Below are 15,330 nucleotides of genomic sequence, written 5' to 3'. Positions count from 1 at the left end.
AGACATATATCTTTGGCAGATGCAGCCAGACATATGCTGTATTTCAATCCAGATGGCTTTGCTGCAGCCCAGAGCTATGCATTCTACAAACTCCTGTGCCAAAGAAGTAGCATTCTGTCAATTGACAAAGTGATGTTGAAATAGAGAGATTCAAAGACCCTGCCCAGTTGCTAGCTCAACACTTTGTTATGCTTCACAAAATGCATTGCTAGTTAACTCAAATCTGTTTCACCCTCAACAGGGATGGTTTTCATAGCACATTATAACCTAGCTGAAGACACAATCAACATCATCAACTTACATTTCACACACCAATAATTTGCCAGATACTAGGCTAGATTCTGGGGTTATACAAAGAGAAATGAATCCCAGCTCTCAAGAAACTTACAGATGAATTCTAGAAGCTCTAGTTCATATTTGAACATGGTAGCTGATATCAACATTGACGTGATTATCATTGGAATTAACACATCATGTAAATGCCACCATGGCACAACACTTTGTCAATTCCAAGAATAGGACTGAATCCTCTTGGTGGACTTAGTATATACGAGATGCCCCCAGGAGAGGTGAGGTCCTTATGGAGGGTGATCTTGAGAGAAAAAAATGTTACCATGGCTCTCAGACATACTGTGAAAGGACTGAAGGTATCTGGGGTTGAAGGTGAGAGGATCCCTGTATAGTCAGTTCTTTGTCAAAAGACTGATTGGTAGGTTAGGCTGGAAAAACCCTCTTCTGTGACCTTGGGTCTGTGGACAATATATGAGATGGTGAAGCACACTTGAGAAGGTAGTTCTCAGAAGGGTTCTCTCATTAACTGAGATGTGATAAAGGATCACCCAACTAGACTTACCATCTGCTCCTTCACTGCTTTTGCTTCTTTTATTGCGGCGAACACGTCTACTTTCCTCTTCAGAATATGACTTTTCTTCAGGGAAGAAGAAATTCAGAAGGGCCATCTGTAAAAATAACAAGTATATGAGTTAAAGGTTGACCCCAGTCAACCATAGTCAACATAAAAAACTAGCTCTCTGTAAACAGTCTACCTTCATCTCAAATTCTTAGTCTAAAGCCTGAGTCCATCTTCCCCTCCACTGTAAAAATCCTTTTAATTTGGATACCATTATTATTCCAATCACAAAGAAATAAAAGTTTGGTTAATCTCTGAATCCCCTCTCTTGTCTGACCTGCATATCTAAAGAGTAATCCTTCAAGTCTCATTTCTCCATATAGTTCTGGGATTCAGAGAGACCAGTCATGGATTTCTAACTGCCCTCACATATTACTGATGTCTGCCCAGAATTAAACTTGAGTTTGCTACTCCCTCTTGGACTTCATTATTATACATCCGTGATTTTTCCACATTCCTATTTATGCTGAACTTTTGGTTTGTTCCCAGAATTCTGTACATGCAATTATGATTGGATGGTACCATTTATGTTAACGTTTTTCTTGGAGTTAGTTATGAAAAAGCACACAATTATTCTCTCTCTTTCCTAGACTCCTACAGAATTCCTACGGCACTTGTGGTCTATAAGACTCATTTTGGTACGCGATCCTCTACTGTCTTATGATGATGTCTCATAATAATACAAAATGTTTCATATGTGAATGGGCCTTGTTTCACTAATGATAATCACAGATTAAATATATACTTGTTGAACTGAATCATAATCTTTCAGTAAGAGTGCTTCTTTGTGGTTAAAAACATGTTCTTGAGGTAAATAGTGGACAGAGTAGTAGAAGTGAGCGATTCTAATCTTGACTCTGCCACTTATAGCTGTGTAACCTTAAACAAGTTACTCAAGCTTTAATTTCCTCATCTGTAAATAGGGACAATAATAGTACTTTGCTCATAAAGTATTCGTAGGGTTACACAGTATCTAGCAAGTAATACGTACTCAATAAATGTTAGCTATTACTATTATTAAAATTCATCTTCAAAATAGACTAGTTAGATAGTTTGTGGGTTAAAAAAGAAGACATAAATCTGCATTTTCATCCTAGCATTGGTTCAAAAAATGAATAATTCCAGAATCCTCATGTCTGCTGCATCTCTAATTAATTGGAAAAAAATGGATAGGACTCAAGAAAGCCTTAACATTTTACATAAACTTTCTTCAAAACCCTGTGATTTATCACTTACATAGAACAGTTACATCTAACAACCTTAATGTTCAAGATTACTGTCTTGACGAATATATTCATGTATTAAATATAAAATTAATAAATGAATGTATGGGTAATCTCCAATTTGCCATAGGGTTATATTTAAAACATTTAGGTTGAACCATATGAAGCTGTCACTTTTCTTTGTCAAAAACCGTTGAATAGCAACAATTTCACATGGTTCTACTGAGCAGTATTTTTGAGTCACTTGATTGGAATATAAAATGCACTTTCCAATAGAATCAACAATAAAGTCTGGCTAAGTTGCCAGATAAAGCCCATAGGAAGTTACTTAACCCACAATATAAATAAGCTATCATACTAATAATAATATAAACCCAAACTGCTCTTTACAATAAAATCTCAGTCATTTGCAACTCTACAAGAACAAGTTATTCTGGATAGAAGAGTTTTCTTGATAACTTTGAGTGCTGAAACTTACTTCAGCTATTTTGGATAGAAATTAGTCTACAATATATGACTTAACTCAGGGCTTATTGAATATGTAGAAGACTATTTGCCTGTACATTAAATGGCTCCAGTCTGTTATGGTTTTGAATTTTTTTTTTTAATTACAATTACAATTACAATACAGAGCAATACATGCTTTGTTAGAGAGAAGCATAAAGTTCTCTGGGGGCAAGAAGAAAAGCACCTAATACGGACTGAATTAGACAGGTCTTCTTGGAGGAGGTGCAACCTCTGTGAGTCCTGACGGATGTCAAGGATTTAGTGATGAATGGGAAACCAAAAATAAATTCCAGACAAAGGGAGCATTGTGTTTAAAGGTTCAGAGAAAAGAGAAAGAATAGCAGTTTTTGCAAATACAAGTAGCTTAGAATAAGTGGTGGGAGGTGGGGAGGAATGGTAAGGAATAAGCCAAGAAACATTAAATAAGGGCCAGATGATATCAAGGAATTTAGGCTGTATCCTGCAGCAGGGGAATCCTCTAAAGGATTTTTTCCCTTTGTAAATTTTTGTACCTTATGAAAATTTGAGCTATAATTTCCATAAAGTAAAATGCACACATTTTAAGCATACAGTTTGAAAAGTTTTGAGAAATGTACACACCTTTGTAACCACCACCCAAATCAAGATTTAGAACATTTCCATTACCCCAGAATTTTCCCTTATGCTCCTTCCAGTCATTCTTCAGCGCTACCCGCCCCCCCCAGGCAACCACCGTTCTGATTTCTATTACTGATATTCTGATTTCTATCATCTGATTTCTATCAGTTTTTCCCATTCTAGAACTTCACAAAAATGGAATCATACAATATGATTGTATGATTTTTGTGTGTTGTTTCTTTCATTCAACATAATGCCTGTGAGACTCATCCATGTTGTTATCAGTAGTTCGTTTCTTTTTATTGCTGAGTAGTATTTTATTGTATGGATATACCACAATTTTTTAATGCATTCACCTGTTGAGGGACATTTGGGTTATTTCCAGTTTGGGGCTATTACGAATAACGCTGATATGAGCATTCATGTATGAGTCTTTGTGGGGATGTATGTTTTCATTTTTCTTGGGTAAACACCTGGGGGTGGAACCTCTGGGTTGTATGGTAAATATTTTTTGTAAGGAAGTGCCAAATTATTTCCAGAGTGAGTGTACCATTTTATACTCCCACCAGCAATGTATGATTGTTCCAGTGCTCTGCATCTTCACTACACTTGGCATTGTCAATATTTTTAATTTTAGCCATTCTTGTGGTTGTGAAGTAGTGTTTCATTATGGTTGGTTTTTGAGTTCTTAAACATCTTTTTACTGCTTTTTTGTCTCTTACCTTGCTGTCAACTATCAGATTTCATTTCACCTACCTGTAACATCTTTTCCAGTCCCTCCAAATTTGTTGTTTATAATCTGCTATAGGCTTGACTTCTTGTTAAAAATAATTAGAATCACATACAAACAGAATAAACAAGCAGTTAGTGTGTTTTTGAATGGCTTTTCCAAATAGTAAGATGCATGTTCTCTGCCAGCTTAGAGGTCATTTGTTTACTGCTTGATACCTGGCTGTGGTTTTGATAGGAGAATTTGTCAGATAACTGAATTTTACAAGGGTATGTTATTACAGCATAATGTTGTTTCTAGGGGAACGGAATTTTGAAGTACAAATGGAGAACCTCCCTACTATTACCAACTACACTTCCAGAATTTCCTTCATACTTTTTGTGTTCCCTCATGGGCTCAGCTTTTATGGGTGTTCTGGCAGGACCTCCAGCACTTTATTGTGTCCTGGTGGCAGCAGTAGGAGTACGTGCTCACATGTTAATTGTTCCAAAGGATCTGATGGGAGCTTGTGAGAACTCAAGCTCCCAGAGGAGGAGGGCTGAGGGAGACACAAACTCCTGCAGACAGCAGAAACAACTCCAGCTTCCATGGGTAGTAGGAATAGCTTAAAGTCCCTTAAGAGAGGCTATTGATGAGTATGGGACATTCATAAGTCAAGTGTGCATTAGAAGAGGACTGTCTGTATATGAAAATGCTTTGAACATAGTTCTATTTTCTCAATAAAAACCAGAAGAAAACAACACAAAACACTGCCCTTATTTGAGTCTCAATTAGAGGTAGGAGGGAAAACTATCCTCTGTATACTGTAATGGTAAAGACAAAAATCAGTGACTGCTCATACAAAAAGTCTGGAATTCTAGCTTGAGTTTTGAATTCATTAGCATGACCTCCACAGGCAAGTTGCAGAATATAAACAAAACAGCCTTCTCTCTTTGAATATTGCTTTCCTAATGCAAAAGGGAGGAGGTATCAGGAATGTGGGCCACAGCTAGGCATTTTGCTAGAGGGGAAAAAAATCGAATTCTTTACACTTTATTAACTGATTACATCCTTGTTTCCTATGGTAAAATTACACGGTAAACAGCACCTGCAGATTATAGGGCTCTCAGCTGGAAACAATTCGTTTACAGTGTGGCATGAGGAATATATCCATTATTGCTAGTGACTTTCCAGATATTGCTATAAACATATTTTTTCTAATATCTAAACCCACAAAATTATTAGGTACTTTTTTCTTTTTACCATGACATAGAATAAATTTAATTCATTTTACATTTCATGGCTAATGTATTTGATTGTATTAGATGATTCATAGGAAATTTCTTCTAAGCTTCTTGAGGGTAGAGGGCATATTTTATCCATTTTTGTATACCTAGTGATTAACTCTGGGCCTGGCAAACATAGTAGGTCCATAATAAATATCTATCTGTTGAAAGAATAATAGGACTATCAGTAATCCATTCCTTAAAGCCAGGATTTTATTAGACCCTAATTGGACCTCATTTCTTAGGATCAACCATGGAGAGGTAGACTAAGGACTCATTACACTACTGGCAGTAATCAAATCAAAGGCATCTTAAGAGTGAGAGACTCTGTAGGTCAGTGGCTCTCAAACTTAGGTGTGCATCAGAATCACTAGGCATGAGTGTTAAAACAGAATCCTGGGCCTTCTCCTCCCCAAATTTAGATTGAGTAGGCTGAGGTGGGATCCTAGAATCTGACTTTTCAACTTGATCACTATGAGATTCTGATGCAAGTGGTCCTTGAACCACATTCTGAGAAACTGCTATATTTTTCATTCCTCAACTGGTTCATTATCTCGAGACTAAAAAGACTAAGTCCTCCTCTGCCACTGGTAAAATAGCGCTCTCATATAGATAGTGTTTTTCACCTTTCATTCTGTCATTCCTAGGGTTAATCTGTTTATATACATGGGTACTTCATCTCTCTCAAGAGGAGGCAGGTACCTACTGGGCTTTCGAAAATTGGCAAATCACCTATTTTTTTAAAAAATATTTCTTTTTCAATGTTCTTGAATAAATCTATTTTTCTTATTGCAACACTGCCATCACCAGCACCACTCATCAGCAATCATCTGGGGCCTTCAAATAAAATAAAATTAAATAATTTATACCTTGATATATTTAATAAAATCTCCGAGTGATTCTACCATAGCACATTCTAGCTCACATAGATGTGAGCATCAAGTACTAATGAGTGAAGAAGGGTTGCCCAAACTAGTTTGATGGGTATGTCATGGATATAAGATGAATACAGAAGCTGGCATTGAACATACTTCCAATCTTATAAGAACCCTTAACTCAACATGCTCTGATTTTCAACAAAAGGTCTGGAGAGGGTCACTCGGGGAATTGTTGTCTGCTGAACAAACACTGAGTACTTACCATATGGAGGGCACTGAACTAGGCACTGTCTTTAACATACTCAGACAAACAACATGCAGGTAATGCTTGCTCTGTAGTTCAATGAATGATAGCAGTACATAACAGGAAGTAGTAAAGTTTTAAAAGCAGTGTGACAAGAAGGGAAGCATAGTATGTGCTGGTTGCTGAACAAAGTGTGCCAGTTCCTGAGAGTGAGCAAACAAGAACACTCAACAGTGATCACAGCATCCCATGGGAGCTGCCACCAGCAGGGTGGGGGTAGAGGTGGCAGAAATCAGCCCAGAGGCCAAAGGAAATTGACACCTTGGACATCTCTGGTGTGAGTGCCAGGGATGGCTATCCCGTTGTAAATATGTCCGATGAGGAGTGAATTTATGTATTAAAGCTAAACATAGAAGCTAAACACAACCAACATTTTTCACATAGAGCTAAAAGCAGTCACTGAATTCTGCTCCCTAGACAGTTTGACTCAAAAATCACTGCTCAACAATGCAAGTGACTTGTAAGTAGAAAGCAAAATAAAAAAGAACAGTATCTTTGAAGACTTTACCATAGTGTGGCATCAGCAAGAAATTATACTACAGACCAGTTCAGTATCTGGCTTTTCTTACTTCCCATTTTTGGGCTGTATGGATTACCTAACTCTTATCAAATAATGCCTTATATATATTTAATATTGTTTTTTATTCTCCCCATTGATAGTAAGCTCCTCAAAGGTAGCTTTATTTGTAGGTTCAGAACCTATGTGGACTTGTCCTCTAACCAAGGTTAAACCTGCTTAAAATGCACATCAAGTGTGAAAGATGAGTTATTTTAAGCACACAACTACTAATGCAAAGGGGGAAAATGGACTCATACTCTGATCGTCTGTTTCCTAGGTTCGATTCTATTCTTAACATCCAGAACAGAGCTGGAAAAATAGAAGCTTACTGAATTGATTCTCATCAATGGACAATGCAAGTTGTGTCCAGCTTTTGTATGACTTTGAAATTCACATCCACCACAGATGTCACCTCTACCTCGTTGAACTATTTTATTGTCATAGTTGGAGTGAGGCTTGATGTAAAACGGCAAGAGAGGACCACCACTACTGAGATTCTGGAAGTCAGCAGGTCTGTGAGCATTAAAACAATGTTCATTGCTGACGTGCAGAGACGCAATGACAGAAGGATACCCAAGCATCTTTGGTATGGTGAGTTTTATGGCATAACCATAAGCAAGGGTGGCATAAGAAATACTCTAAAGGACGCACTAAAGTATAGCTTCAAATAACGTGACATAGTTGTGGGCTGCTTGGGAAAACAGCAGCAGAGACCAGCTTGAAATGTAACAATACGGAATTTGGAAACTCTTTGAGCAAAGGCTTTTAGCTGATCACAAGTTTAACACAGAAATACAGACAGTGACAGGCTCTACAAATAGCAGCTGCAGCCACAAATCAAAAAGCAACTTGTATGTATGTCATATAGAAAGGACTTCTGATTGAAGAGTTAGTCTTTGCTCCCTATGAGTGTGGGTGAAATCAGTAGTGACATCTTTGAATAAGAAGGGCGGCAATACATACTGGATATCACTGCCTTCCCTTGGGAGTGTCTGCTTATTTAATTTGTAATTCCTCATACTTCTATAGTGAAAGGCACTTTGACACACAAGGAGAAAAATACACACTTCCACTTATAATACCTGGAAATCACTAAAGGCTATCATTTGTGAATAGAATCAGTTTATAAATTAGGAAGTACCTATAGCACGTGTAGAAGTGCCAGGATAAAACCATCCCAACCAATTTTGTGTTCTGGATTCAGAAAATATTAGCTCAAATACATCCTCTTAATTATGAATTCTTAAATGGCTCTTGAAAATTTTATAACAATGTTGCAGTCTACCTTTACAAAGCTGGACGAATGCAGGTTAGAGTAGCATTATGACCAAAATGCGATTGCCCGTGCAATCCATTTAGTTTTTACTAAGATTTTTCCCTTGTCCAAAATTTCACTATCATTAGCATTCTACAAAATCCATTCTGGTTCCTAATGGAGACCTAAACCATATAAACTACCTCTAAGCCATATTTGACCACAACATTCAACATCAAATATGAAGGAAGGGTAAAAGTGAGGTAGCTAGTGAAAAGAGAGTTGCAACAGTCAGAACTTGAGGGGGAGGGGAATAGGACACAGGTAAGAAGCAAATTAAGAAACAGATGGCTATTGATTCTAAGAGGGCAAAAATCTTCTAAATATTGTAGAAAAATTAAGCAGTGGGAAGGATTTTAGAGAAAGATGAGTCATATTCAGTTTAAGTTGATGTTGAAATATGTTGTAGCCAAAAGTTCAACTATTAAAACTGGGGCTCAGATGATGAAAGAAAGGCTAGAAACAATGGTCCAAACATATCCATGGGGTTGGGTGGATAACAAGGATACAAACATAGGTACATGGCCAGTGGACCATTAATTCAGGACTGGCTCACAGGAATGTGAGTATAGAAAGTGAATCTCAGAGATCAGTCCAAAGGGAAAGGTCAGGCAGGATAGAGTCTAAGTACAGTAAATTGAATTCAAAGGAGAGTCCAAGACACAAGTATCTTAGGGGCAGGGAGGTTAATCAGTGGTGATATAATCAGCAGAGATTCAGCCTGCAATAAATGCCTGTGAAACACAAACCTGAGGATGGGGGAAAACAGTAAAGGGCCTGGGACACAAATTCAGAACTTTAAAGAGTGTAAAACTAGAATCACTAAGAACAGAAAAAGACTAGTAAGAAAACTACGAGGCCAGGAAGACCATTTCACTGCGAGATTAAATAAATCTAAAGTTGCAATGCTGTCCTTAGATAACTTGGCATTTTAGTGCCTCTTGTATCCAAGTGTGGCCAAGGCCTCCCTTGAGGTCAATACAAAACAACTGGTTATGTGACATAATGGCAGACCAATACTGTTTCAGGAGCTATAAAACTGAGAGAAAATTTTTTTCAATATGGCTGTTGATTAGAATCCAGCATTAGGGTGTTTCTATGGAAATCTTCTTTTCTCAGAGGAAAATTCCTGACTCTTGCTTATGACCAAGACAGTGAGTGAAGAAAGCCTCATGCTGAGTATTGTCTCATAAATCTTTTCCACTGCATCTCAACAGAGCTACCCACTCAAAAAGAAATTAGGATAAAATATAAACAAAATGAAATGAAGTATAGCAAAGTACTCTATTCATTAGAGTCAATTTTATGCATGTCCATTGTTTGATTGCAAGTTTAGGAACTAAAGCCATCTTTCCATGGAGCAATGGAGAATAAGATTTTATTGCTGTCTACTATTCTCTTTCACAGAGCTTTAACTCTAATGAATCCTCTAATTTCTACTAATGGGTAAACAATGTAGGTTTGTCCAGTTTATAGCTAATTGCTCCTAATTACAAATATTTTCCAAAAAAATTCACAAAAAGCTTATAAACTTTAAAGTTTGACAAGTATATAGATATCTGGATCAAGGTGGCTAACTAACCAAACAATTTCAGCTTGTGTCTCTCCCAAAATCCCATTAAACAAATAAAAAAAGGATATAATGAAGAGAATAACAGAGGGAATCAGCAGAAAAGAGATTTCAATATGTTTCTGAAAGCCAGAAAGTGGATAGGATGCTGACTGATAAAAAAGGGCAGAGAAAGTGACAGAGAGGGGCTTACAGCCTGGGAAGATGCTGGTCTGCCCTGTAGGAGGACCCCAGAGAAGTTTGAAACTTGGAAATGCCAAGTAAAGGAGAAGGTGAGAATGAAATGTGAGAAACTCGTTGAAAGCTTGTGTATTGAATAACCATCTCCTGCCCCTGTTTATAGAACCCCTAGTGTGTAGGCATTTATTCCCGAGGCAAAAAAAAAAAAAAAAAAAAAAATCAGAAGGTTCTTCTCTAAAGAGATTTAATAAGTCATCTAAAAAGAATTGAAACAGCTAGTGTGGGTATTAGTGCCCCAGAACAAAGACATCTACATTCTGGAATTTAGACGTCCCCCAGCATAATGGCTCTATGTACACGGGTGGGGCTTACAGGTCTCATATATGGGGTAACTAGCCATTTTTCTCAACCTCTAGACACATTATAAAATTTCAGAACATCGAAGATAAAACAAAGATCCTAAAATCTCCCAGAGAGGAAAAAACATTAACAGTTAAAGGAACAAGAATTGGAACAGATTGATCATCTCATCAGCAACACTGGGTGTTTGAGAGAATAATGGAGAAAGGCCTTCAAAGTTCTAAGGGAAAATTATTTTGAACTTATAGTTTTATTTCTAGCCAACTATAAATTGAGCTTGCTAGTGAAAAAAAGACATTTCCAGATTACAAAGACTCAAAGTTCAACTCGCACTCCTTTCCTAGGAAGTTATTTAGGAATATACTCCAGCAAAATGAGGGAGTAAAGAAAGACAGAGGTACACACTGGATTCTGGAAACAGTGGACCTAAAACAAGAGACTAATAAAAGTAAGTCCAAGGATGACAGCTACACCACAGTCCTAAGGAGCATTCAGACCAGATGGACACAAGGAGAGCTCCAGGAGGGAGGCATCCAAAAAAAAAGGGGGGGGGGGAGGAGGGGGCTCAAGATTTTATCCACCTTTAAGAAATTAGAGAAACTACAGATGCTACAGAAAATGCAAGAAAAACAAATAAAGGCAATTAGAAAATCCAGAAAAAACAAAACGTTGTACAAATTAAGAAATGTTAATGCTCTCATGACACTTGACAGAAGAGAGAAAAATTTTAAATAGCTGCAATAATATAAACACTGCATACTGATTTCAACTTTCAGAGATAACCAATATACAAAAGCACAGGATACTTAATTATAGAGATACTTAATTATAAAGAGCAAAACATAAATGTTATCCCTCTTGGCAATGTGAAAAGTAAAAGTACAAGTGACAAGAGTTAGGTAGAAGAGATGAGAGATAAAGAGAAGAGCAGGGAACTAATGGCCTCATCTTACAAAAAGAGTTAAGAGATACTGTCTATAGTTTATGGAACAAGAAATAAAGGTCTAAGTATATTCCTCAAACAAACGAACAGAGGAACTGAAAAGCATGATAACTACATTGGGATGAGAGGCAGAATAATTGAGGTAAAGCCTAATTTATCACAGCAGAAAATTAATAGATAAATCAAGTAATAGCAGTATATATGGAAGCAATCACCAGAAGAACTAAACAGAAACAGTTAATAGAGTTAAAGAGAATAATCTCAGAGGATTAGGACTGGGGATAGGGAGAGTTAGAACAGTGAAGTGTTGCTTAAATTATAAACCTTTATGTACATAGTTCATATTTTTTTAAAACAACATGCGTGTATTACTTGGCTACTTCAAAACCAACCAGGAACCTTGAAACAGAAATCTTTTGCCACTACTAAACTCAAACCAGCCTCTGAGAATCCTCACCTGAAAAAGAGGGCTGGCAAGGGGCCATCTAAGCATAGCTCCTGTCTCTATGATTCAACCTACCTCTTTCCCCCAACCCCTGCCCCAAAGCCTAGGGGCTTTCTCTTACAATCATGGATATTTAACACAAAATATGGATTAAATTATAACCAGCTTCATTCTTAGCCACGGAGATGACTTTTTATGGCTTTATAGGGATACAATAAACTGCACATATTAAGTGAACAACTTGTTAAGTTTTGACGTATGTATATAAGTACACCTGCGAAACCATTATCATAATTAAAATAATTAAGATATCCATCACCCCCAAAAGCTTCCTCATACCCCTTTGTAATCCCTTCCCACTCAGCCCTGTCTCCGATGCCCTCTGCATTCCTAGGCAACATCTGCTTTCCGTCACTATGGAGTAGTTTTCTTTTTCTAGAATTTTATATAAATAGGATCATACAATGTGTACTCTTCTTTTTTTGTCTGGCTTCTTTCACTCAGCATAATTATTCTGAGATTCATCCAGGTATCAGCACTTCATTCCTTTTTATTGATAAGTAGTATTCCATTGTATGGATGTAACAGAGTTTGTTTATCCATTCACCTGTTGACGGACATAATGGGTTGTTTTCAGTTTTTAGTTACTACAAATAAAACTGTTACAGACATTGGTGTACAAGTCCTTGTGTGGACATACGTTTTAATTTCTCTTAGGAAATACCCAGGAGTGGAACTGTTGAGTTATAAAGTGAGTATATGTTATAAGAAACTGCCAAACTGTTTTCTAAAGTAGATGCACAATTTTACATTCCCACCAACAGTGTATGAGAGTTGCAGCTTCTCACATCCTCATCAAAACTTGGTATGGTTGGTCTTTTTAAGTTTAACCATTCTAATAGGTGTGTAGTGATCTCTCATTGTGGTTTTAATTTGCTTTTCCCTAATGACTAATGATGTTGAGTATCTTTTTTTTTGGTGAGGAAGATTAACCCTGAGCTAACATCTCTGCCCATCTTCCTCTACTTTATATGTGGGATGCCTGCCACAGCATGGTTTGATAAGCGGTGCATAGGTCCGCACCCAGGATCCGAACCTGCGAACCCCAGGCTGCCGAAGCAGAGGGTGTGAACTTAATCACTACGCCACCGGGCCGGCCCCTTGAGTATCATTTCACACATCTTCTTTGGTGAACTGTCAGTTCAAATCTTTCACTTATTTCTGAAAATTGAGGTGTTTGTTTCTTACTATTGAATTTTAAGAGTTCATTATACATTCTGGATACAAGTTCTTTATAAGATATATGATTTGTAAAAATTTTTCTTCCAATCTATATCTTGCCTTTTAAGTGTCTTCACAGTGTCGTATAAAGAACAAAGTTCTTAATTTTGATGAAGTTCAATTTATCAATTTTTTTCTTTTATGGATCATCTTTTTGGCGTCATATTTAAAAAATCTTTAATAGTTTTACAATTTACATTTAGGTCTATGATCCACTTTGTTATTTTTTATATAGAGCATGAGGTATTAATCAAGGATTTTAAAAAAAAATAATGATGTCCAGGTGTTCCAATAATATAATGATTTTTATTAGAAAGACTATGCTTTCTCCATTGAATTGCTTTACACCTTTGTCAAAGATCAGTTGACCATATATGTGTGTATCTATTTCTGGGCTGACTATTCTGCTCCTTAATCTACTATCTATCTTTATATTAAGAACACTATGTCTTGGGGCCGGCCCCGTGGCTTAGTGGTTAAGTGCACATGCTCCGCTACTGGCGGCCGGGGGTTCGGATCCTGGGTGCACACAGACACACCGCTTATCGGGCCATGCTGAGGTGGCATCCCACAAACAGCAACTAGAAAGATGTGCGACTGTGACATACAACTATCTACTGGGGCTTTGGGGAGAAAAAGGGAAAAAAAGGAGGAGGATTGGCAACAGATGTTATCTCAGGGCCGGTCTTCCTAAGCAAAAAGAGGAGGATTGGCATGGATGTTAGCTCAGGGCTGATCTTCCTCCAAAAAAAAAAAAAAAAAAAAGAACACTATGTCTTTATTACTGTCACTTTCTAATAAGCCTTGAGATCAGGTAGCAAAAGTCCTCCAAGTTTTTCTTTTCTTATTTTTTTTGTGAGGAAGATCAGCCCTGAGCTAACATCCATGCCAATCTTCCTCTTTTTGCTGAGGAAGACTGGCCCTGGGCTAACATCTGTGCCCATCTTCCTCCACTTTATACGGGACGCCGCCACAGCAGGGCCTGACAAGCAGATTGGTGTGCTTCTGGCATCCGAACCCAGGCTGCCAGCAGCAGAGCGTGCGCACTTAACCGCTACGCCACAGGGCCGGCCCCAAGTTTTTCTTTTTCAAAGTTGTTTTGGATATGTGAGGTCCTTTGCTTTTCCAGATAAATTTTAGACCAGATTGTCAACTTCTAGAAAAAAAAAATTAGGATAGATCAAGTTGGGGAAAACTGACATCTTAACATTGTTTCTTTTTTGATGCTATTATGAAAGGTATTTTTTAAAATGTCAATTTCTGATTGTTTATTGCTAGTATATAGGAATATAGTTGATTTTAATAGTGATTTTAATAGTGATTCTGTGTGCTGTGAACTTATATTCACTTACTAGTTTTAGTAGTTGTTTTGTAGATTTCATATGATTTTCTACCAAGATGATCGATCACATTGTCTGCATATAAAGACAGTTTTATTTCCTTTAAAAACTGGCTGCCTCTTATTTATTTTTTTTCTTCCCTTATTGCACTGGCTAGAACCTCCAGCACAACGCTGACTAGAAATGACGAGAGCAGACATCCTTACCTTGTTCCTAATGTTAGAAGGAAAGCATTCAGTCTTTCACCATAAAGTATGGTGTTAGCTGTAGGGTTTTTGTAGATGTCCTTTATCAGATTGAGGAAGTTCCCCTCTACTCTTAGTTTTCTGAGAGTTTTTATCATAAATTGATGTCAGATTTTATTAAATGTTTTGTCTGAATTGATTGATATGATCATATGATTTTTCTTCCTGAGCTTTTCAGTAGGGTGAATCATATTGATTTTTCTCCTATTTAAAAAAAATTAAGGCATAACTGACATACAAGTTGAAAACAACCCAGAGGACACCTAGTTCTATATTCAGAGGCCTCAGCAGAAGATTAGGAGAGGAGCTCAAAATCTTCAGGTGGGTAGACATTGATGAATGGACATTTTCCTCTCTGTCTGTCCTATCTTCCATCCATTCATCCATCCATCCACTGTTTGCTAGGCACTTGCTCTAGTCAAATACTGTGCAAGGCACTGGAGATATAAAGAACCTTGTAGACCTTGTTCTTCTGAGGCTTATAATCTACTAGTGAGGAGATAAATAGCTAATCACATTAATGGGATGAATGTCCTAGTAAGGTCATGGCAGAAAGTCAATGAAGTCATAGAGGAGGGAGTTATTCTGCTTAGAGTAGGGAAGTTGGGAAGGTTGACTTTGAAACGTAAGGAGGAGACTTCTAGGCAGAGGTGAGAGAGACGGGCATTTCAGAAAAGT

The 15,330-nt window shown here is 37.4% G+C and overlaps 1 protein-coding gene across 11 annotated transcripts in view; it reads right to left on the bottom strand.

Annotated features, from left to right (window-relative positions):
* Window positions 1–15,330, bottom strand: part of EDA (ectodysplasin A) — a 369,474-nt gene that overhangs the window by 106,626 nt on the left and 247,518 nt on the right. For all 11 annotated transcript variants that reach the window (XR_009217544.1, XR_009217545.1, XR_009217546.1 and 8 more), the window contains exon 2: window positions 854–959. Coding sequence is in view for 8 of the 11 variants with exons in the window: in XM_058536080.1 (XP_058392063.1) it covers window positions 854–959 (106 nt within the window). In the remaining 3 variants the exon portion in view is untranslated. The remainder of the gene's footprint in view (window positions 1–853; window positions 960–15,330) is intronic.

Source organism: Diceros bicornis, chromosome X (assembly GCF_020826845.1).
Source record: "Diceros bicornis minor isolate mBicDic1 chromosome X, mDicBic1.mat.cur, whole genome shotgun sequence".
Taxonomy (NCBI): domain Eukaryota; kingdom Metazoa; phylum Chordata; class Mammalia; order Perissodactyla; family Rhinocerotidae; genus Diceros; species Diceros bicornis.
Note: the sequence above shows the minus strand (reverse complement) of the source record. Positions and strands in the feature narration are given on the sequence as shown.